We start from the raw sequence: 24,645 nt of genomic DNA, 5'->3' as shown, positions 1-24,645 counted from the left end.
ATGGAAATAATATTTTGTTTTTTCCCTTACAGCTCAAGCAGAGAAGATGTATATTGTAATGGAGCTGATAGAGGGAGCCCCACTCTACGAACATTTCAACTCACTAAAAGAAAAAAATGAGCTCTTCTCTGAGGAGAGAATATGGCACATATTCATTCAAGTGAGTACGATAATAAGAATACCAATTTTGTAAAAAAAAAAATTGTACTCAATTTTATTTTGAGTGGCTTCTGACTATTAAAAGAGCTATATTTTGCTAAATGCATCCCATAAAGCTTAAATGTTTCTGCTTTATATGCATTACTGATCATAGTTAAGATTACGAGTGGTGATTTTGTATGAAGGACTGATTGGGAGTAATAATTATGAAAATTTGAATATTAGAAATATTTGTTTCGAAAGCCAAATAATGAAATTATTTTTGTTATTTTCATTCATTTTGACCCACAGATTGTTCTTGCATTGAGATATCTTCACAAAGAGAAGAAGATCGTACATAGAGATCTTACACCTAATAATATCATGCTTGGAGAGAGGGATAGAGTTACGATCAGTGAGTATCATCATTATTTACTTCTTTCAGAAGTCCTATTTTAAAATGCTCTTCTGTCTTTGTTGAATGGGGTTGGACAGATTCACCTCACACTTGTGATATCCAACCCTCCCCCTCCCAGTTTGTACAATTCAGTGCTTCTCCCTTCCTTCCATGTCTTCTTAAGATGTCCCCTCCTTGAACTCAAAACCCCTTCTTAAAACTTGCCCTTTATCGCTCCTCGGCGTATTGAACTTACTCCATGATGAATTTTATGTCAAAGTTACTCCCATCAAATTGTACAATTTCAGGAGCTTATAATAATGACTTAACTTGCCATTAATGACAGGAATCTTGTAAAGGGGCCCAAGGATGCTTTTACTGTGACTTTGATAGATGCAATACAAGTTTCCAAATCTTGCACTGTATTCATCATCTTCGAAAGTTTGCTTCCAGACTTGCAAAATAAGATTAAAATGAGACTGTCACTCTTGAACAAAACCAAATCAACATCATGTTGTTTCAATCATAATATCTTTCAGTAAGGCATTAATTCTCTATAAAAAGGCCATACAAGGGGAAACAAAAGCATGAGGCCTGTAATTGCATATTTGATATTATACATAGGAGAAGAAATGTGATGGTGATTATAATAATGCTTTACTATATAGCACCAAGTGTACATATCGCTTTACAGATTATCATGATTGATAATCATCCATATTTTCAAAAGTATAGGTAACCCAAACCAAATCATATAATTTTCTTGGCTAAAATATGACTTTATGTTTGATGTTACAGCTGATTTTGGTTTAGCCAGAGCCAGGCAACCTGATGCCAGCAAGATGACATCAGTAGTAGGAACCATACTCTATAATTGGTGAGTGACATACAAACCTGGCCATACCTGCTTTAGCAACCACCTATATAGAAGGTCTTCCTGTCCATAAAGACAACAAATTTAGTTTCCCCAGTGTAGTTTACCCATGGTCTCAGTCTAATCTACATGTAGTCTCAAATTTGGTTCATGAACAGTTCATCTAATTTATGAAGAGTAAGTGTATATTATACAAAAAAATTCTAGCCTCATTGGAAATTGGACAAAAATTAGAAATGTGCTAAATGCCAACTAGACCAAATGGTTATTAGATTGAAAGGTTGTAGTTGAACAAGGATTATAACATATGCCATGAAACAAGTGGATGTGGACCAAGTGACAATTTGCCTGATTTGGAAAAGTTAGACTGACCAAGAATCAGCTATTTACTCAACCACAATATTTCAATATAATACCCATGACTTAATGAATGTGTTTTTTCTTAAACTTGTAGTTCCTATTATGTTGATGATTCCTAATATTTCCCATATTTCCTGTTCTGTCTATTTTTACTTCAGTCCTGAGATTGTACAATCCACTCCGTATGGAGAGAAGGCTGATGTTTGGGCCGCTGGTTGTATTCTCTATCAGATGTGTACATTAACACCACCGTTCTACAGCTCAAATATGCTTGCCCTCGCCAGCAAGGTAAGAAAATATTGCCATATTCTCAAACAGATTGAATTTAATCTTGCATATTTTTTCCAGATTTTTAAAGAATTTGTACACTGTGTTTATCTTTACTGCATGTGTGTGTGTGTGTGTTTTTTTTTTTTTGGGGGGGTGGGGTTTTACAGAAAAGTCTGTAACAATCACTTAAGTAGTTGATCTTTCAGCACTTTTTTGTAGAAATTGTTTTTATTAGGGGTAGTTAGCAAAGCTTCCCTGTGTGTGCTATCTAGGGAATAATATGCTTTCCTTCCAAATACCTGCAATAGGGGATCATAAACCTAAAAAATTTCCATCCTTGTAGGGGTAATCTCTTAAAATCTCAAACCTAAACGGGGTGCAGCCGTTTTCACACTTTTGGCACATAATGTTAGGAAGGAAATCAATTGTATGTAGGTAAAGGTAACAGCTTTCGAGAAGCATAATCCCCAAGTTCTATGTAAATATATCCATCCTGTAAGTTAGTATTATGTGATTTAGAGTCAACTTTAAATAGTTTACCATTTGATATCTATTTTGTATCATATATTCATGTATTGTATCTTTTACAATTTATCAGTTTAAACTTCATTGTGTATTTTTCTGAATAATAATATTGATAATAATAATCATAATAATAACTATTATTTATGACCCCGTTATGACCAAATCAATTCTTCAAGTGCTCAAGACACATGACAGAAAGAAGAAAAGAATACAAACTGATAGCTGAATTTTTCCTTTGATTTTTATATTTATTAATTCAACCATTTTATTATAGGATAGAGTACACTGATTTTCATCGTTTCATAAATATTTGTTCTTTTTTGTTTCTTTCAGATAGTAGAAGCTGACTATGAACCACTCCCTGCTGATCAGTACTCTGACCTTGTCAGTACCACCATTAGAAGGTAAAACAATCATCACGAACCTTACTCAATTCAACTGTCTTGGTCTTATTTTATAAAACTGAATGACACATTTGTAACAAGTTACTGAAATCAATCGATCTGATTAGCTGATAGTAAATTTGTTATAGAAATTGTACAGTTGTTATGATAACAATTAGTCTTTATGCAGTGAGTGAAACATACTTATCCTTTATCCTCACATCCATCTCCTTGTTATGTCTTAATACTCTGTGTGTTTGTGTGTCTCACCTCTTTCTCCCTCTTTTACCTTCTCTCTTTGTCTCTCTCTCTCTCTAGATGTTTAACCGCTGACCCCGAGCAGCGACCTGACATTGTAGGCGTGGCAGGCCTAATAGCAGACATGATAATGCGTCACATGGATGGGCTTCGGACCACACAGATCTCCCTTGAGAAGAAACTAGAAAGAGAACGGAAGAGAACTCAAAGGTATATTAAAACAGGAACTTTCCTTCTACTTCCAGGATTTCTAACTCTCTAATGACCCAGATCTAGCATGCCATATCATTAAGTATGTGCAAGCCAGAAATATTTTTGCATTAATTTCATAAAGTGTTTGAATAAAATCTTGTTTTGGAAGTGATTCAGCATACAGAATTCTCTACTTCCCATTTGTACAGGGATCACTTGGTACCTTTAGGCAACGGTTTATAAAAAGGCAAAATACAACTATTTTTGCACTTCTTACAACCTTCACATGCACATTAGTCTATTATTACACGATTTGTTGCCAGTTTGCAGCCTGAAAAATCATTGGAGCAAAGATGTTTGACAATGCAAATACTAGTTAGTAAAGGATTAGTGAAGAATTAGTCACGGCAGATTTATTTCGAAAAATGTTAAAGGGGGGCCAAATATTGCCTTAAGCACTTTGTACCTTGGATATACTGTCTGCATATTATGAATATTGAATTTATTAATAGTTGAATGTTCTATGTTTTGTTTAGGCACTACCATGAGGCAACACGGAATATGCAGAACTATCATCGGTTGTTCTTGGCTTCCCAAGAGAAGATAGATCGTCTAGCCAACCTGTCGGGTAGTGGAGGAGCAGTTAGCATCAAGAGTGATTCTGAGATCAAGTAAGAGTTGAATTCAATCTTATCTGATTTGTTTGGACAAAATCATAGTCGGCATATTCATAAGTTGTAATTTTCATAAAACTTCTGTGTCTTTCACGAAGATTTGTGTCTGACTAAAAATTGCACTTAATTTCACACTTGCATATAGTATATGTGTTTCTGCACTAGTGATTTGTTGATTGAAGGAGTTATACATGTACAGCTTTGCATGAAAAAATGGATACTCTTTTCAGCCAAGTTGGATCCAGTACAATTTCAGGCCTGCTTAAATAATCATATGGACAATGGTAGGGCTCTTTTAAAATATTGTGTTTAATCTGGTTAGATCCGCGCCTTGTTGCTGTTACTATTTCTGCTTGTAATCTTTCTGCAAAAGGGGAATCCATCTTCATCATTAAATGAGCTTTTGACAAAAGAAGTTATAATTTCTTCACAAAATCTCATTTTCACCAAAATAAATTAAGAAAGCATGATTACTTTCTAGGTAATTCTACCAACATCCTTATTTTCACTCTCGTTTTTTCTTCCTTTTTAGTGATGTATTTGAGTCTTGTGATGAGTTATCTAGTACAGCTGGTAGTCAGATAGACCTTGGTCCAATAAGACCTAAACACATCTCAGTTGATACAGATAAGAGTGCAGGTAAGATCCATTCAGTACAATCAATATGCTATATTTCAAATTAAAATTCCTAGTAGGTTTTATTTTATTCCTAATAGGAATTCAAAAAATTGATTCAAATCAAATTGAAATAAATTGAATTGACTTCAAGTAAGTCATTTAGTCATTTAACCCCTATTCAGATTGAAATGAGATTGGATTCATTTGATTGATATTAAACTGGATGAAATGAATTCAATTGCTTTACTCATTTGACTGTTTAACTCATTTTTTTATTGGACATTGAGTCATGTTTCCTCATCTTTACTGTTAGTTGAAATGTATTCAAAATGTAATGTTATTTCGATTTTCATTGATTTGATTGTTTGTTTACCGTATGTATGAAAATGAAATTATTGAATTTATTTGAATAGTATTGAATTGGATTGATTTTAATTGAATTGAACTAGATTGACTTTATTTTAATTGATTTGAATTATGTATGTATCCACTGGTGTCTGTTCAATTATTATAGAGAGTGGTATAGAGGAAGATGATCCCACAACCTGTGATAGTCTTGATAGTAGCTCAGGAAGCTCAGTACTTGGTGAGTGTTTGTACACCAGTCTTCTTAAAACTTGCATGATCTCTACATGATAACTTTTAACAGTTGATACATTTTGCTGTGTTTTTCATTTGTACTTAATCAAATAAAAAAATCAGAAATGTTATGCACTAGGGGTGATTTTATACACTGAATATACTGCTATAATGTTTTAAATTCAATTTAAATCATTGCTTTATATATTTTGCAGTGCCTCACTCATTGTATGTACTTTTTATATTTATATGCATGATACTAAATTGTTGGTTCACGTGAGTTTATTGAGAATAAGATTATCATACATAATTTGATGTGGTTTTTAACATGATACAATGTATTTGTGTGTCTTTTTTTTCTCATCTTTCTTCTTGCCCTTTTCTTCTTATTTACATTTGTTTTCATCTTTCTTTCTACCCATTCCTTTCTCACCATTTTTGTGTACATTGTTCCCCATCATCTATCACATTTCCTTCCTTTATCTCTCTCTCTCTTTGTAACTGTATTTCTCATTATTTCTCTCTTCTCTCTGGGAATATTTCCTTAATCTCATCCTCTTTATCATAATCCCTCTTTTTATTATCACACTCCCATTGACAACCCTCTTTATCTTCTCTTTCTCTTTTTTCTGTCTCTGCCCTCTCACAAAATTACCCTGCATGAAACTCTCCTCCATTTCTTATGCTGTTTATACACACTCACACCCTGGTTTGCTGTATGTAGGCTCTAGTCTTAATTCTACCACTAGTCATCATGCAGTGCCCCGCCCCCCAAACTCACCCCGCCCCTCCGTTCCGATCATCATCAAGAGACCATTCACTGCTGAATCACCAGGTTTGTTACCCCCTTTCACAAACTCTTCATCTACCAATAAATACATAAGGTGATTTCATGTTTGGTGTTGAGTGATGACGTTCACATCAGCACATTACCAAACAGTTATTGGACAAGTCTTATTTAGTGTGAAGTTATCAAATAGCTGTTGGAGCTCTGAAACTGCCTCCGACACCAACACGAGATCCAAACTTGAAATCACCCATAGTTCATAAGTTCATATGGAATACATTGTAGAATACTTTTGTAAAGCCGGCCTCCTGCTGAAATAAGCTTTAGAAGCAGATCTTTTGCATTTAGCATTTTTGGTTGAAAGCTAGAAGTAAGTTAGACAGTAGCCTGCATTCTAAAACTTTATTCCTGTTATCTTGAAATTTTTTTTTCATTGCAACCATTAGGTATAGGAGTTGACATAGACTTCTGGTTGTTGTGACAAATATTTTGTTTGATATGATGGCATTGATCTGCGTAATATTGTGTACACGTGTAGTATGGTGAATGTGACTGTTATTTAATTGACATTCTAATTCTTGTACTAGGGGAAACAGAAACCAAAGATTTCAGGTTAGCAGGCTTATAAACGTAGCTTCCTGGCTACAGGTATTTTAGAACTAATATTTTGAATGTATTAGGCCACATGCTACCAAAGACCACTTCCCTAAAGTATTTACATCCAACCCCCTTTATGTTGGACATAATGAAATGATTCATTTCCATTTTTTTTCATTGTAAGAAATTTTATAATTCTTTCATATTATCATATCTTGCGTAGTTCATGTAGTGAAGTGAAATGAAAATGAGGGTTGGATGTCAAAAAAAGGTAGTCTTATTTCATAGAATCTCAACTCCCCCCAAAATAATTGTATTTCAACTATTTCTTCCCAACATTGATTACCATAGCAACAAAAGGCCTGCTATCACCGAGTGAGGTACCGTCCGGGTCATTAACCCATCGTCCATCAGGTACTACACTACATAGAGCATTCAGTGGATCATCATTAGAGACTCTTAAACGACAAACCTCATCTGCTAATCAGAGAATGCGTCCTCGTAAGTCTACTTTCTTTTTTGATACATTCTTCTCTAAGATGAACTGTTTTCATTGAGATTTGGGGGGTTGAGCTCAATCCAATCCTAATTTCATATTTTGCATTGTTGAGTTGGAGTTGTTTTTTTAATATGGGTATGTAATACAGGTTTTCATACGAATTGAGAGTCTGTAGAATAGGTTACAAATGTTCACTTTATGTGAGACCCAAATCTACAAGCTTAGACATGAATGTGTTATTTCTCCTCAGCTCATAGCTCGCTCTCTCTCTCTCTCTCTCTGCCCCACTTATTTACTTCATTTTCTCCATAGATCTCTCAGCTCATCATTTTATGTATTGTTTTTTTAATATTATCTTCTCCACTCTGTTTTCATTCTTTTTATCTAATTTGTTCTTGAATTATGAATAATAGTCCCCTTTTAAAAAGAAGATAATATTCATAAATTCCGTATTTGAATTTTCATACAAAAAGAGATATAAGGAAAAAGTCAAATTATGATGATTTCCTTTGATCAATTGCATATTGATGTAAGACAATACTTTACCAACTTTCATATCTCTTTATGCTTTCATACCCACAGCGTCAGCTGCAGCTACGTTGACCATCTCTCCTCGCAAAGTCCGTCAGATCAGTGATCCCGTCCTAAAGATCCTTCACCTTATCCACAAGCTTATCTTCATATGCCAGCTACCGCCAACACTTGCCCCTAACCCTCGTCGTAAGGTCATAGAACGATTCAAGAGGGCGCTCTTTTCTCCGCAGTCTAATTCAGTCAATCTCAAAGGCGAGCTCAAAAAGGTAATACATGATCTTCTCTTGTTTATCTAAAGGTCTTGGGAGTTTGATTTCAACGTTGAATGAAACGTTGATGAAGGTTGTTTTATCTGATATTTATCTCATTAATAGACACCTGTGCTTATTTTCAGTTAATCAAAATCAAGGTAAATGTCTGTTCCTGTAAATTTAAAGAAAAAAGAGGAAACCTCTGGAAATAAATTTCATATAGTTGTAAAATATTGGATTACAATGGGATAGAGTTTCTTCTCCTTTGTAACATCTAATAAATTGCTGTAGTCAAGTGAAGAGGGTATATAGAGATCTCCATTAGTTGCATAATTATTCCTGAGACCGATGGTCCATTACAAAGACTTACTGTTATGGCAAGTTTGACATTATGGTAACTACCATAACTTTTGCTTTACCTGGCATCTGAGCAATGTTACCATGGAAGTAGTCCTTAATGAAACTGATCCCAGAAGAAATTAGCATAAGGACAAAACTGCATGACAAAATTTTGACAACTGTTTTGTTTTTCAGGTCATATTGGGATCTAAGGAGTTAATAGACTTGAACCTAGGTGTAGGTGAAGCGGCCCTTCTACTCAGACAAGCTAATCAAGAAGAAGCATGCTATCAGGTCACAGGAGAAGCACCAGGTAAAATCAATCAGACAAATTCACCTTGGCTTTTTTTTATATGATACCCCTTCAGTTTATGATTCACAATACCTTTGCCATCAATGTTCATTATCTAAGGCCTACTTTTCCTTGTGTCTATGAATTTTTCCTCACCAAAAGAATTATCAATTGATTTTCACTTTGCTATAAACATGAAGTAAATCTGCTTTTATGAAGTGTTCTAGATATTGGGCTCTTTGCAGATTTATTATTACATGCACCAAAATAATCAGATCCCAAAGGCTTGCCTGCACACTGTATATATTTTTACTTTTCCACTCCCTGGGAGAATATTCAATCCAGTTACCCTCAATGTCACATTGTCTGTGAAACATCCATACAGGACCAGTGATACAAAGTTATTTGACTGTAATTGCATTTTCCATTTTTTGTTGCAGCTCATGTGAACTTGCCTGTAGATCCACATGACTCAGACATAGGGATCACGTATGAACAGATGCAGAACTTCATTGAGAGTGTATTAGCAGAATGTGGATACTACAGTATGTCACCACATGCAAGGTAAGTGTGTCCCATCTTAGACAATGTTTCCTTTGTTGGTTAAAGCATAAGCATGGGTTTTATACAGAATGCTCATGAGTGTTGTGCATGGCACAAATTGAGTTCATAATTTCAGAAAATTGTTAAATGATAAACAGGCTGAACATTTACAGATCTTTATGTCACCTAAATTGCACCAAAAATGTTAAAAAAAAAAAAAAAACACTTTTTACTCTAAGTTGCATTAAATTTTTTCTGATAATTAAAACCTACTGTTTTATTTTCTCTTGTGTGCAGGAGAAAGTTACCCCTTGGACCCATAGGTGGAGCACCCCTGATGATACAGAGGATGGCTTCCTTTGACATCTGAGGATCCGTGACGATATTCTTCTAGATGCTGCTTCAGTCGTGACCTTGTCACCGAACACCTGTAAAGTATTAGACACCAAGGACACATTGTGTACAGAGGCATGGAAGAGTAGAGGAACTTGTATCCTCAGTATTTCTAGAGGTGGTTTAGAAGAATATGCAGCTGCTACAGAAGATTTTGAGAAACAATTCGAGATGGACAAACACTGAGAGATCCTGTGTGTGTATTGTGTCTGTCTGCATCAGTTAACCGTGACCTATTAACCGTCATTGATATATATAGTGCACATGCGTTCACATATCTTGTGCTTAAGTTGTGACCTAGCTGTCAACTGTCATTGACATAAAGTTCACAGATATACACATGACTTGTAGAGGAGGATTGACATTTATTCCTTCAGCAGGTCATCTTATCAACTAATTCCTGAGAATCATCAACTATTGCACAGAGAGTGGCTTCCTTAGTCCCAACGTATTGTGCGTCAGAAGAGTTTCCTCAAGATGTTTGACAACCTAGGCTGATGTTATTTTGACCACATCACTTCACAGACAACACGGTAGGTGGTCATTCCAAACCAAAGTGGAAAGTGTCCATGAGGATTTCCATATCATCTTCAAGTCCAGACAGCTTCTTCATCATTAGTTTGTGGATGGTTCCCTGGTTATTCAACCCTGTCCTTATGGTGACCTTGAGAAGTTTGATGATTTGGGATAGAGAGTGCCTTCTTATCAGATGAGTCTGTCCGCAGGAGGGTCAACCAAGAAGCATTGTTAGTCCCAGAATGCTTTCAAGAGCTACAAAGTTCAATTAAAAATGGACAGATTTTTTACATTCAGGATCAGACGTTGATGTTTCAATGTGTATTTGGAAATAATATTGCACTTGGGGAAAAAAAAAATCAGAAACTCACTCAAGATTGTTGATTCATATTGATCGTTTGGCTTTTTAGACAAAACCTTGATTCTTGATGTGCAATGCCAAACTATCCTTTAAGTGCCTAGTGTGTATGGAATGAATATCCTGCCTCAACACTATTAATAAAAAATCACAATAGACATAGACATTCAATGTCTGTAATGGCATCACTATCAGGTCACAGAATACCTCCTTTGAAAGTGATTTAAAAAAATAATTTGTTTGAAGAATTCTGTGTAAGGTCTCACTCTTAGAGATCAATTTGAAATGGTATAACACACCAGGGTATGCTTTAGACCAAGGTTATGAAGATGGCTCTGATGCCCACCTTAATAACTTGCTACCCTCAAAATCTCCATTACCAACAGTGATTCTAAGGTGATCTGTTGCCTTTCCCTCATGAGGGCTTACTTTGAGGACTAACACACTTACAGAATGAAATAGCCATGTTTGATACATGTACATGTACAGCATATGGAGAGGAACACAAAATGTCTTTAAATGTGTTAATAACTGCCTATACATGTACATTTCATGTCAAAAGAGATACATACTGTACAATATTGTGCCATCATTATGGATAATCACCAATTGTGTCTGTTACTAGTTAAGAGTGTGTGTGTCTACCAATTTATTTGATGATAATTTCATGATAGAAAGATTTTCATTTTATTGAATTCAAAGTGCACTATAGTAATCACCTTGATATAAAACTAATAAATGAAGTGTGCTGGTACATATATTTATTGATTTAAACTGTGAGAAATTTGCTACTAATTTAGATGTACACAAAAAAATTCTGCATTAGTTGAGTAAATTCACTGAATTGATTCAATTGCATTTATTTCTGTGTTTATAATGTTCTTCATGTAATGCCATGTCAAAATTATGAAATTTCACTATCTTTGTTGATAGCTGTAAGAGCCTACAATCTGTAACAAAAACAAAAACATTTTTATTTTCATTTTCATTGTGTTCTTGGTAATTTTTTCTTGAAAACCGTTCAAGCGGAGAAAAAGGATATGAAGACAGAGAGTGTATTAGAAATTCAATCAGTATTGTTATGTTTTGTTTGAAGAGTTTTTTTAGAGACATATCAAATATATTGCTTATACAGATCTTTAAAAAAAAACAATATATTTTGCTGCAGAATAGAGTGCCAAGTATTGCTTCTGTTTACACGAGAAACTATTTTCTTGCACAAAGTCAAATCTAACACAGACTCAAGTCTTCACTCAAAAAAAATGAACAAAATCAATTCCAAACAGGTTGTCTACTGTACAGATAGAATGTGGACTCTTATATTTGTATATATGACAGAGTATGAAAAGCTATATATATCAGATATATAAAGCAGAGTGTTTAAAAAGAGATTGGTACAATGAAACATGGATTGCCTGTGTTATTTTTGTAGAGAGTTTAAAAAGAGGTATTTTAGAGCATATTTTAAGATAATTCATTGAGTTGCATGTATAAGGGAGATTTACAAAGACACAAACTGACAAATCTGTAATTTAGGAACAATTGATATTTATTTTCTAGGCAAGTGAAATTAACAATCATACGAGCATATCTAGGACTCGCGCTTGATATCTTGAGTTGCGTTTGAAAACACATCTCTATCTGCAATGAGGCCTAGTATGATAAACAATGTCTTTGGTTATAGTTCAGATATTTATTTTTTGTAGCATGGTTCTGAATTTCATAATTTGACTTATAAAAATGAATTACTTGTTTTATAATTTGTAGGAGAGCATATATCTAGTGTGTGTGTGTTTGGCATTACAATCTGATATCAAAATTCCGTCCATTGCATTGTGAGTGGCTCATATATGTAAATATTTTGTAAATGAGTCTGGCACTGAGTGTCGTAATTCATCGAGCATGAAAAAAATATGTGTTGGTGCTTTTATAAAAAAAATAATAGATGTTTCAAAGGGTCAGAACTCTTCAATTTAACATGTACATTATGTGCACATGGTAATAAAAGTAATTTTGTGTTCATTGCATCGATATATGTTCTTGATATGTGAATCACTTGGATTTATTTTATTAATCGTGTGCACTTATCAAATGATAATGACTGTATACGTCTATAAATGTTACTTTTATTGGCATTTTACAATGTATACTTGCTTTGGAAGCAATATCTTATAAAACAATTAACACGAGGGATTTTATCCTCCCTTTCTCTCATTTTCTCTGTTTTAGCTGCAATTTAAAAGAACACTGAGTATGTTAACAGTAAGGGATATATCACAAAAAGCAATGAATATAATATAAATGCTATATGATTAGAAAAACTATCAAGTAATGGCTTTAATTATTGATATTTAGAACAAAAATATTTTGATTTTAGCGGATTTAGTTAAGCTGTTATAACCAGACCACTTCCTCATAATATTTTCTTAAGTAAAAAATACATTATTAACACTTCCTAATTCTCTATCTGAAAATTGTTAAATGATAACATCTTCAGTGATTCTATTGGCAATGTACATTTAATTTGATTTTATGCCTTTCTTGATGTGGGATTCTGCTAGCCTGTTTGCCACTTCATCCATGTAGAAATAAATGTTACAATTTTCAAAATCATAGACAAGATTGATCCATATGGCCGATAACATACTCTGAAGCTAAAATATATACTTCCATTAATATTGAGGAATTTTCCACATTTTAATTTTCTTGTTGATTTATTATTTTCACCATACCAGGTGATATTGTTTTATGATATTTTTTTTTTTAACTTTTAATTATCATGAATGGTTTTCCTGTGTGCTAGTAATGTGATGAACAGATGAAAATGATAATGAAACCCTTGATTAAAACTGCTTAACTTTGATCTAGCCTTGCTTCCAAAATAAATAAATAAATTGTTTTCCACCACTTGCTGTTGATACTTGTATGCTGCCCAAGAAATAAGTATTTTGGTCTGGGGTCAATTCTAGTGTGATTGACCCACTCACTGTGGTAGCTGCTTTTATTAGGCTTAGACACAGACCCCACCAAATTACATTTGAAATTAAGAATGAGGATAGCATGACATGGATAAATGGTCAGACTTTGAGAAAGACTAGACAGGGAGAGTTGGTGTTATTTTATTATTGTCTGTGGTATTACTATAGAATGAATATTTTATAATTAATCTTCCATTCCGTCCTTAGCAAGCTATGCCTTCTTGAATAGACTATCAAGATGCACATATGTAAATAATATCTCTGAATATTGCATGCATTGTGTAAAAAGAAAGCATATTTATATTGAACATGCTCGAATATCGGAGGGATTTTTTTATTCAGTTAAGAATTTCAATGTTTTTTCTGTGTCTTTAAATGACTGATTTGAACACCTTGTTGAAAAAACCTTGCAACTTTGAATTTCAAATTTGATTGATAAGGTACCTACAACAAACTGTGTCTTTTTAGAAATTCTCTTTGCCTTGTATGAAGCCTAAATTTTGGTTGAAAATACCTTTTTCAAGTTTTTAATTCTAATAAATTTAATAAATTCAGCCTGAATTCATCTTTCTATTGCAGTGAAGCAGGTGAACCACTTCTGTGAATGTAAATAACAAGATTTTCATTTGTAAATAAACCGGGTAAAGAACTCTGGAAAGAGTATGGATGATAATAGATATATTTATGACAGTGTGAAATGTAAGGTTTGTTTAATAGAAAAAGAAGAAAATATATAAAGTATTTTTGTGTGAATCATATAAAAATAATATTGTTTGTATGTATAGTAATGATGTTGTAATATGCAGGCATTGAAACATCTACAAGCAAAGCCTGGTGCAAACTAGGTACGTTCTTTACCTGATTTTGGAGAAAAAAAATTGTAATAACGTTTGATATTGATATTCCAACCTGCAAACTCTTAACAATCAAAATTCCAAGTAGTGCTATGAATATTGAAATAAAATTTCCTTTATCAAACAGCAAGAAATTAATGAAATAACACAAAAATGAAAGTGTGTAATGAATTTAACATTTGGCAAATCATTACATTGAATGTAATTTGGGATTTTGTTCTGGGCATTTAAATGTAATTTTTTCCCTTTTGCTCTAATCCTAAATTTTGCTTCAATAAGATTGTCACTGTTAGTTGTGGTTCACAGTGAAATCACTGATTTATATTCACTTTGAAGCACCATTACAAGTTATATAATTATCAGTGAATGGCAACTTGTCAGTTAAAATAACGTTCATGTTAAGAGACCCTTCGGCCGTTTCATGAAGCTGTTTGTAACATACCGGTAGTGGGAATTACTTCCTTCTCTTCCTATTCGAAAGCTGTTCGACAACAGGATTTTTAATCTACAAAGATTTGATTTTCAACTATAGCTAATAGAAATACAAGTTATTGAGAATCTGATCTAGCCCCCAAAACTTTGTCATTGAAATATCTTCATGTAACACCAACCACATTCATGAAAGACATAGAATACATGTATGTAGTTATGTCATTTACAAAGGAATTTATTTCTTTGTTTCTAGTTCTTTACCATTGTGGTGATTTAACATTATTCACAGATCATTTAAACTTGAAAGTATCGTAATTAACTTCTTGAGCTCATTCATTATAAACTTCATTTGATGATATTGGGTATTCTATCTATTTTCAGATGACTTTGAAGAGAAGTTTGAGGAAAATTAATCCCTTGAAACAGGATAGCCAGTGCAAAAACAGAAAAACCAAAGAAACGGATAAACAAAAGTTTGAGAAAAATTGAATGAATAATAAGAAAGTTATGAGCATTTGAAGTTTAGATCATGATCTTAATGTAGATCCTCCCATTGGCAATGCGACAGAGATGTGTGATGTCACATGTGAACAACTTTCCCATTACATTTCTATATATTTCACTTAAAATGCCTCTTTTATCACATCTATCATTAGATCATATATTCTTTCTGTAGGAGGGCATGTAATACAGATTTTCAAAGAATACATTATGGATAGAGTTTGTATCACCCTAAGAAAGAGCAAAAATAAACATTTTCTGGGTATTATATAGTCCATCAAAGGGAAAGTTGTACACATGTGACATCACAAATATTTGTTGCATTGCCAATGAGAGGATCTCCATAGCATTAGTGATTGCAATATTCAAATGCTCATAACTTTCTCATTATTTGTCCGATTTTTCTCAAACTTGCTTTGATCTTATTCTTTGATTTTTCTGTTTCCACAAAAGTCAACTTGTTCCAAAGGTTTCATTCCCCTTTAAGATATGTACTTGTGTCAATACCCTAATTGATGGATACATCTTTTATCTTGTGTTTCATTGTGATGGAAGCATTGGCGTACCCTTAACAGCAAGTCTGTAAACTTTTAAGCCCAATTCATTTTGTGTGCCCTCTTGATTTTTAACATTAAAAACAAAGTGAAATACCACTACCGTGTTTGAAATATCTGTTGTGATGATTATGTAGGTGAATTCTGAGCATTTGAATCATGTTTAAAATCAGAGTGAGGTGAGCAGGAGGACAGGATACATTTACAGTTGTAAGGATGGTTGAAAAAATATAATAGCTAGATGGAAGAGTATGGATAGAAAAAGGTATAAAGAAAGGTAAATCTACAGATGGAAGGATGAGAAAGATAATGGATAGATGATGGATGACATAGAATATGGAGCAACAGATTAAAAAAAAATTGAAAGGAGGAATGGGAAAGATAGAGAAAAGTGAAAAGATAAGATGGTGGAAAGATAAATATGCAGACAAGAAGTAAAGAAGAAAATAGATGGCAAGAGAATGAAAAAAAAAACGCAAATTGACAGAGGAATATGAAATAAAGAGAACAAAATGACATTGTGATGGTGGCAAAGAGAATCGTAAATGGGCAGATATATGAAGGGGAAAGCATATGGATTGCAATAGATTGACAGACTGAAAGGTAGTTTGACATTCAAGAGAAAATAATCCAGATCGAAGAATGAGAAAGAACGTCAATGGGATAACAATTAGAAGAGAATAGACAAACAAGTACAATAATATAAGGATTTTGATATGATTTGACAAAGAATTGAGTGAATTGATACTGACAGGGATCATACACTGAAAGGTGACACTTAGTGGGAAGCAAGATGTTGAAAATGAATACTAAAATGATATTTTCAGAAAAAAAGCAGGAGATAGAATACTTCATCTTTCACATACTGTTCCATTTCATCCACGTCCCTCCCATCTCTTTTCTTTCTCTTGGTCTCACTCTCTCCCCCTCTCTCTCTTTCTCTCCCCCTCTCTCTCTCTCACTCTCCATTTTTCAAATTTCTTTCATTCTACTTCTTTTATCCTCTTTCCCTATCATCACCTATTCTTTCTGCCTCTCCCTCTCTCTAATTTTTTTTTCATTCTCTTCAATTTAACCCTAATGGGTATGTAAAGGGAGGATGTTATGATTAGGCTACCTTAATTGTTGATGCAAAGCAAAAGGTTCTGCCACAAGTTCTCTATTGGGGTTCTTTCGCATTCTTTCAGGGACACAATAAACTGATCACTATACATCTCTGCTTTGTGTTTTCCTCTATAAATAGATGAATATCATGTTTAAATGCTTATCATCGCATTATATTACAGTATTTTATTTACAGAACTACTATCAGTATTACTATCGTGAAAGGTCCCCAAAAAACATTACTGCTAAAATGTACATGAAATTGGTACAACCCTCGTGGATTGTGTCACATCACCTCCTTGCATTTATTATTTCATTTATTGACATTTGAGCATAACATAAAATCTTAAATGCAGATAAACCTTTTACAGGTAAAAAGCGACTGGATGTATATAGTGCCCTTTCCAGAGAATTATCAATTACATCAAGTGAGGTTTATAACATAAAATTGCATGGCGTTTGTAATAAGGATGCAGGCCAATGGATTGAAAAGAATTGAAGCCAGCACATTTCTGGACTTTGGAATGACATAAGAGAGACTTGATAGCAGTCACGTCTTTGTGTAAAGTATTACCGGAGCTTTTCATCTTTGAATTCCATAATTATCAGGTTATGTGTCACTGCTATAGATACAAAATACAATATATTTCACACTTCACAAAATAAGATAATCAGCAAAGGCAACAAATGTCACTACTATTTCTAGATAGATCAGTTTCCTTGCATACAATTTTGATGATGGGGCACAGTGGTCACTTTGCCCCAACCACCATGATGGGGGCACAGTGGTCACTTTGCCCCAACCACCATGATGGGGGCACAGTGGTCACTTGGCCCCAACCACCATGATGGGGGCACAGTGGTCACTTTGCCCCAACCACCATGATGGGGGCACAGTGGTCACTTTGCCCCAACCACCATGATGGGGGCACAGTGGTCACTTTGCCCCAACCACCATGATGGGGGCACAGTGGTCACTTGGCCCCAACCACCATTAAATCTACAAGACCAACTGAATATAAAGTAAAGTTTCTTGGGTTTTTAAACTTTTTTTCTTGCCAAAATTCTGTAATTTTGAGTCAGTTCTCCTACAAATAGACAGTATTTATATCAATTCAAAATTGAACGATTATCATCCAATGCGAGATGGATTTGAAAATGTGCCATATACTGTATGTCATTACAATGAAGAACTCACCTACCCTGAGGAAATCATTATTCTTTTAGGGACTAACTTGTTTTCACCACATTGGGGCGATTGTTGAGTTTCTGGCTATTTGTTTAGAAGAGCTACTTTTTTAGGGTAACAAGCAATTATGCAGAAAAAGCAAATATCATTATTCTTGAATATTGTTTGTGACAGATGTTGGGCATCTCAGGAAAGAATGGTGGCCCCAAAGCATGCATTTTGGGGTAATTTTAGGGGCGATTTTGGCTGTCATGAGGGCGAAATAGCCCATTGCCCTCATGTATCTCCTATGCTTGCAGAACTTTCATACCGACCCATAGACCACTAAAGTCTTTATACCTCTGCTCTATAAACATTTAAAGGGGAATCCAGCCTTGGCTATAAAATGTTGTGTTGGGAAGGAGAAAAATAAATAAAACAGAATGGTGAAAGTTTGAAAGAAGTCGGACGGGAAATAAGAAAGTTATAGCTGCTTTAAAATTGGGATCACTAATGGTATGTAGATTTCAAATTGGCAACTGGGTAAGTAAATTATGACAAGGGGCAAGGACAACTTTCCCATAGGCCATGTACTTTATTATCAGGGATTTGTGGTTTTCTCCTAAGTACCCATTCACCTGGGGCAGTAATCTAAATATAACCCAGGTAGTATATTGTTTAATGTCCTCATGAAAGAAAAATACAATTTGAAATAAAACTTTGAGGAAAAATGACATTTTAGCCATAATATGTAGTGGAGTACATGGAAGAGTAGTCCTTGCCTTACATCACTATGGCATCCCATATGCGGCCAATTTGAAGTCTCCATGAATATAGTTATTACCAATATTTACAACTTTGAAAAATTCATAACTTTCTTGTTGTTTGTCCAATATTGTTCAAACTTTCACATATCACCTTGTCTGATTTTTCTTTTTCTTATAAAAACAAGTTTTTATTTGGGTTGGATTCCCCTTTAAGATATATGTAAATGTACCTCTTGCCAATTAGATTTTTCTGGCCACTTAGATTACTAGCTAATATAGCCAAGTTATTTGTGTCTTATTTGTAAAATTCAATATCGATCAATTTCCGATCAGGGTTGACCTGCTCTTTAAATCCCCCATTACGATGAACCTAAAGAAGCTTCTGCATTCTCTTGTTGTTCTTGCTTACGTCCTCTGTGACATCATTGACATCGTCTGTTAGCTGTGAAATCTTCTCGTTCTGGACGTCTAGCTCGGTGTTGATGCCCAGTGCCAGTGTCTTGACATCTTTCAGTACATTGTTCAGTTCAGCAGCTTCACTCTCTGTGACCAAGTCTGAAGAACAAGTCAATTGTGACTGCCCCTCAATTACACCCCCATCTTGGAAACCATCGGAGGATCCTCTTGAATCTAGATACAAGAAATGGAACATAATCTTCATGTGTAAAGCCTTCCCAAGCACAGAGTTCCATTTCAAAGAAACTTGTAATTGGCACTCATATTTTACAAATTTCTTCTCAGCCACCCGAGATAAAAATTTTCTTTGAAAGAACTTGGTACTTCTAACTTTTCGGTGATAACAAGTATGATCATACAGTGCCCACAATAGTACTGTTCAAATATTTCAATGAATGGTCAACTTTCAGTTTGGAAACATCGTTCCAAATTTATCATCATACGACAATTTACAGATGAAATGACAGACTTATAAACATAAATGAGTCACTGAGTCAGTAATCTGAAGTTTTCATCCAGTTTTGTTCCTTTTAAAGGAGAGTGGCCAAATTCACCTCCCACCATGCACCATATCTTAAACTTTAAACTTTTCATAAATAAGAGCTCGCTGACAGAAGCTCTTACATTTGAAACTTTATTCTGAATTTCAATTCTTTGAAAACTACAAGGCTAAAGATTTTTCTCTTAAAGTATACAAATTCATTATAGTGAAAACAATATTAATTTTGAGTCTAATATACAAGAAATACCTCACCTTGACTACAGAGAAGTCCTTTCTTTTTGTTCACTCTATCTCCTACAGCCTGGTGAGAAATGAAATCAACACTTTCTGGTTCATCATAGTCTATCTTCTCTTTGACCTTTGACCCCATGACCTTCAATATTGAGATGACCTTTGCACTTGTGATTTGGCATGTGATGTCTGGCTCCCCCATCCTCCTCCTTGTGATAATGAACGACCATGGGGTGCAAACACTGATAACGCTTATCTCTCTGTAGGTGAATTGCAAAACTGTTCTTTGTTCGTTGCACACAGCAACCCCATCAGGAGACACCCTGAGCAACCCCGATTCCTCTTCCTTTTTTCTTAATTTGTAAATAACTGGATATTCTGGAATCTCGTTTATTGGTAGCATCTGGTTAGGAGTCTTAGATGCCTGTGGCTGGATGTCATCTAGGCAAACATGCCAGTGACCGAGCCAAGATTCAAGATAAGATATGTTCTGCCTTGCAATGCCTAGATCCTTGTGGATAAGATCCATTGTCTTAAAGCCATCATCAATCTGCTCCCCTTGGTTGACAAGCTGCGATGCTGCTTCAGATAGTGTTCTCTCAGAGTCATGAGCAATGGACAGCAACTCCCGTCCAAGTTTGCTGGTACCACCCCCTCCTCCATTTCCTGTTGGTACAGTCCCACCAGTCTTCTGATGAATAAACAGTGTTTCTTTGATGAAGTGCAAAAGGACCTTCCGGACACACTGTGAGTTGGCGAATGATGAGAACCAGAACTTCCTTGATCCAGCCAACACCACCAAAGACTTGTACCCCATCCATGCCCTCTCCAACTTCACATCTGTAATGGAGTCTAGGTCTATGGTTAGGAGGATTCTTCCAGAAGGTAACTCTTGGAAGGATAGATTTAAGTTGGAGAGAACCAAGTCTCCTCTGAGCCACTTCTTGTCACTTTCCATGAAGTAGGTAACATTCCATCGCCGTACCACTGGAAGATTACCAAGTCCTTTCAACGCCATGATGGTGCCAACTGCCAATACTCAAAGAGAATAATCAGCTACCTATTTATGATAAAAGATAGAAAGTATAGCAAAACAAATTCAATGCCACAAGGTAGAATCAGTATGTCAAAAACAATATGGATGCAATCATGAAAAAAAAATTACATGTTGAATTTATAAAAACTTTGTAAGAAGATGAGCATTTACTCACATGTAATTATCACCATCTTGTCTTCTTTGACTTTGTTATTGTAGCCTACAGTATACCAGACGCGTCTTGAGGGTGGCAAAATCATGAGCGGTGCTAGATAAAAAATGTGTGAATTTGCCGATAAATATCATGAATCTCACCTCGATGCTATTTATCCCGCACGCTAAACGACCAGGTGAAGCAGGATTTAGCATCGAGGTGAGATTCCTGATATTTATCAAGACAGACAATAACATCTGTGAGTAAATGCTCATCTTCTTACAAAGTTTTTATAAATTTAACGTGTAATTTTGTGTTTAAACTATAAAAATTTTGGCCAAAAGGGTTAAAAGGATATTGTGGCCCATTTATTTAAGACAAGTTTGGGCTAAAACCCTAAAAGAAAATTTGTGATTTTGAGGAGCTTCAGTTTAATCGTGGGGAAAATGACGGTGTACTGCAAAGGCTTGGTGTCCCTGGCACCGTGGAGATTAACCAGGGGCCTGTTTCTCAACACCATCATAAGTCTAACATCTTGACTGAATCGGAGATAGTGAGCTACTTGTCCGCAAACCGTTTCACGAAGCCTTCTTTGCCAAGATCAGGTTCAACAACCTCACTAAATATTTATGACACCTCCGAACCTGTCATAACTTCTTTCTTAATGACGTAGTGGCATCACGTGGGTAGACTATGCCATGCAAAAGTGCCTCGAAGTTTGAAAATTATCATATTTCATAATCAATCTTAGCAGTTGAAATTACATCGCAAAACAAGTGGGATAGATCATTCGATGATTATTGAAATAAAAATAAACTAAAAACTGTTGTTAAAATGCCACTATTCCATCCATTTTGAAAAAGTAAAATAATTGAATCAATAAAGATTCCACCACGTCAGGCCATCCATAACTGGACTCGTATTTGTTGTTTTCAGACCCCTATTAACATTTGGATAAATTACATCGATAATTTATGCATATAATTTGTCAAATCGTATGTTTCGGTATGTAAATATTTCAACAACTTATGTTAAACTATATTTTTATGATGTTTGGAATCATAAAGAACCGCATAATCATCATCATTATACAAAGAAAACCATTATGGTTTACTACCATACTTCCATAAACTATCAAAATTTGATACCCGGTACCCATCTCAACGTCCGCACACTTGTTCACTGCAACCACCCTGCCTGTGGGGAATCTACAGGAAGGACTATGGTATGCCAATGCTGTACAGAGCACACACTTAAAAAAATCATTAAAATATCATATTTGTGACCAAAATTACTAATTTCCATACAGTTGCAATTTATTTTTCATAAGTAACTTGGGAATAATTTTTGTATTCACTAGAGCGCTCAAAAACTTGAATTTTGGGCATATTTTTGTGTACGCCCTCTATTGGTGGAAAATAATATGGCAAGAAAATTTTCATTTTTTTATCTCTATTTTTAATTAAGAAAAAAATAATTTAAAGAATCAAATTTACTTAAGGGCCAAGTTGTATGAAGAATAGGTGTAATGGAAACTGTCAGTGTAAAAAAATCAAGCATTTGTCCCAAAGAAAAAGAGAAAATAAGCCAAACATTGCCATCCTTATTTTGCCACACATGGAGATATAACTGAGAACAAGGTTATATCATAACCTTGTTCATTGAATGAGTGCGTCCGCATGTGATTTTTTAGTCATGAAATGAATTATTCATAATTTCATTTTCTCAGTAATTGAATGTTCTAATCTTAATGGTTTAAGTATGTATGATGTATAATTTACCTCTGCTATTATTTTGAAAAGATATATTCTCAATTCATCAAAATATTTGCAATTAAATTTTGTCATAATTTTTATTTTTGAAAATTGAAATACCGGTACCGTATATGATATTTTGTGACTAAGTAAGGTTACGTCTCGTCTGCTCTTTTCACCGATAGTATCGATATCAAGGTATTCTAGTTAGGAAGCCTTTCGTGAAACGGGTTTAGTAAGATTGGAACTAACTCCGTGGTTGATGGATAAAGATATGACTAACTTGTCCAGGTGTTGAGAAACAGGCCCCTGGGGCCCGTTTCTCAACACCGTCATAAGTCTAACTTCTTGACTAAATCGGAGATAGTGAGCTACTTGTCCACTAACCGTTTCACGAAGCCCTCTTTACCAAGATCGGGTACAACAACCTCACTAAATATTTATGACACCTCCGAACCTGTCATAACTTCTTTCTTAATGACATAGTGGCATCACGTGGGTAGACTATGACATGCAAAAGTGCCTAGAAATTTTAAAATTATAATCTTACGTAATCAATCATAGAGGTTGAAATTACATCACAGAGCAAGTGGGATAATGCATTCAATGATAATTGTAATACAAAGAAACTATAAAAACTGCTGGCAAAACGCCACAAAACCATTCATTTTGAAATAGTAAAATGATTTAATCGATAAAGATTCTACCACGTCAGGCCATCCATAACTGAACTCGTATTTGTTGTTTTCAGACCCCTATTAACAGTTGGATAAATTCTATCTCTAATTTATGGATATAATTTGTCAAATATCGTATGTTTCGGTATCAATTTTGATTTTGATGACATTTGGAAATTGGAATCGTAAAAGACCGTAAAATTTTCATCAATTTACAAAGAAAACCGTTATGGTTTACTTTCGTAAACTATTAAAATTGGATATCCCGGGGGTACCTATCTCAACGTCCACAAGGGATTTCTTATCTAAGATTCTTAGTCATGAAATGAATTATTCATAATTCAATTTTCAATGCAATTTAATGCTCCAGTCTTCATGGTCTAAGTATGTATGATGCATAATTCACCTGTGCTATTATTTTGAAAAGATTTATTTCCCAATTCATCACAATATTTGCAATTTTGTCATAATTTTTCTTTTTGAAAATAATGATATTTTGTGACTAAGTCTAACTCTAAGGCTACGTCTCGTCTGCTCTTTTACAGTTTTACCGATAGTATTGATATCAAGCCTCAAGGTATTCTATTTCTAGTTAGGAAGCCTTTCGAGAAACAGGTTTAGTAAGATTGGAACTAACTCCGTGGTTGGTGGATAAAGATATGACAACTGGTCCATGTATTGAGAAACGGTCCCCTGGCTACTCCGTCTCATATTGATAGCACACCCACAATACTCCTAGCGCGACCCGACACCGGCAAGTTAACCGGCCGAAGCAGTTGCGAGAAACCGAGATACGGACGAACTCGACTCGAATTTTCAAACGCAGACAAACAAAAACAATTCATGAAAATGACTAGGAAATTAATTACGTTCATCCTCTGGCAGTTCCCTAACTTAAATTAAACTATTTTGTTTTTTATCATTCGTCTTTTAAACGTAAAATATTACTCACATTAGAAAAAAAAGACGTCGAGAACCCTCCACTGCCAGACACTGCGTATGCGAGAGTTGTTTACTTTTGTTGTTCGAAAACTGAGGGCGCTATATCCAGAGTTATTGATTTATTTACTACTCTGACAACATCAGAGAGATCGTCAATA

At 34.7% G+C, this 24,645-nt stretch overlaps 2 protein-coding genes across 3 annotated transcripts in view; one reads left to right on the top strand and one right to left on the bottom strand.

Annotated features, from left to right (window-relative positions):
- The window catches only part of LOC129275157 (serine/threonine-protein kinase Nek10-like), a 37,774-nt gene extending 21,979 nt beyond the window's left edge, over positions 1–15,795 (top strand). The window contains exons 19-33 of the mRNA XM_054911943.2: positions 33–160; positions 451–553; positions 1,334–1,412; positions 1,928–2,057; positions 2,898–2,968; positions 3,266–3,415; positions 3,934–4,068; positions 4,604–4,710; positions 5,204–5,275; positions 5,993–6,103; positions 7,004–7,153; positions 7,734–7,951; positions 8,471–8,588; positions 9,008–9,131; positions 9,408–15,795. Of these exons, the coding sequence (XP_054767918.2) occupies positions 33–160; positions 451–553; positions 1,334–1,412; positions 1,928–2,057; positions 2,898–2,968; positions 3,266–3,415; positions 3,934–4,068; positions 4,604–4,710; positions 5,204–5,275; positions 5,993–6,103; positions 7,004–7,153; positions 7,734–7,951; positions 8,471–8,588; positions 9,008–9,131; positions 9,408–9,480 (1,769 nt within the window). The 3' untranslated portion in view covers positions 9,481–15,795. The remainder of the gene's footprint in view (positions 1–32; positions 161–450; positions 554–1,333; positions 1,413–1,927; positions 2,058–2,897; positions 2,969–3,265; positions 3,416–3,933; positions 4,069–4,603; positions 4,711–5,203; positions 5,276–5,992; positions 6,104–7,003; positions 7,154–7,733; positions 7,952–8,470; positions 8,589–9,007; positions 9,132–9,407) is intronic.
- A 1,251-nt stretch (positions 15,796–17,046) lies between these two features.
- On the bottom strand, positions 17,047–24,572 carry LOC129275158 (synaptosomal-associated protein 47-like). Of its 2 annotated transcripts, XM_064108507.1 has the most exons (4): positions 24,498–24,564; positions 21,136–21,228; positions 19,946–20,984; positions 17,047–19,365 (listed from the first exon to the last, which is right to left on the bottom strand). In XM_064108507.1, the coding sequence occupies exons 3-4, from the start codon at positions 20,940–20,942 to the stop codon at positions 19,106–19,108; spliced, it is 1,257 nt and encodes a 418-aa protein (XP_063964577.1). In that variant the 5' UTR covers positions 20,943–20,984; positions 21,136–21,228; positions 24,498–24,564; the 3' UTR covers positions 17,047–19,105. The 2 variants fall into 2 exon arrangements, with proteins under 2 accessions (XP_063964577.1, XP_054767921.2); XM_054911946.2 differs by lacking the exon at positions 21,136–21,228 and having other exon boundaries at positions 24,498–24,572.
- Positions 24,573–24,645: the final 73 nt, after the last annotated feature.

The sequence above is a fragment of the Lytechinus pictus genome, chromosome 13, assembly GCF_037042905.1.
Source record: "Lytechinus pictus isolate F3 Inbred chromosome 13, Lp3.0, whole genome shotgun sequence".
NCBI lineage: Eukaryota > Metazoa > Echinodermata > Echinoidea > Temnopleuroida > Toxopneustidae > Lytechinus > Lytechinus pictus.
Note: the sequence above shows the minus strand (reverse complement) of the source record. Positions and strands in the feature narration are given on the sequence as shown.

Excerpts from the sequence above, each read along its gene's own strand:
- LOC129275158 (XM_054911946.2), bottom strand. The coding sequence starts at position 20,942 with ATGGCGTTGAAAGGACTTGGTAATCTTCCAGTGGTACGGCGATGGAAT. Across the intron at positions 19,366-19,945 it reads AGGACTTCTCTGTAGTCAAG|ATTCAAGAGGATCCTCCGAT; the intron begins GTGAGGTATTTC and ends TCTTGTATCTAG.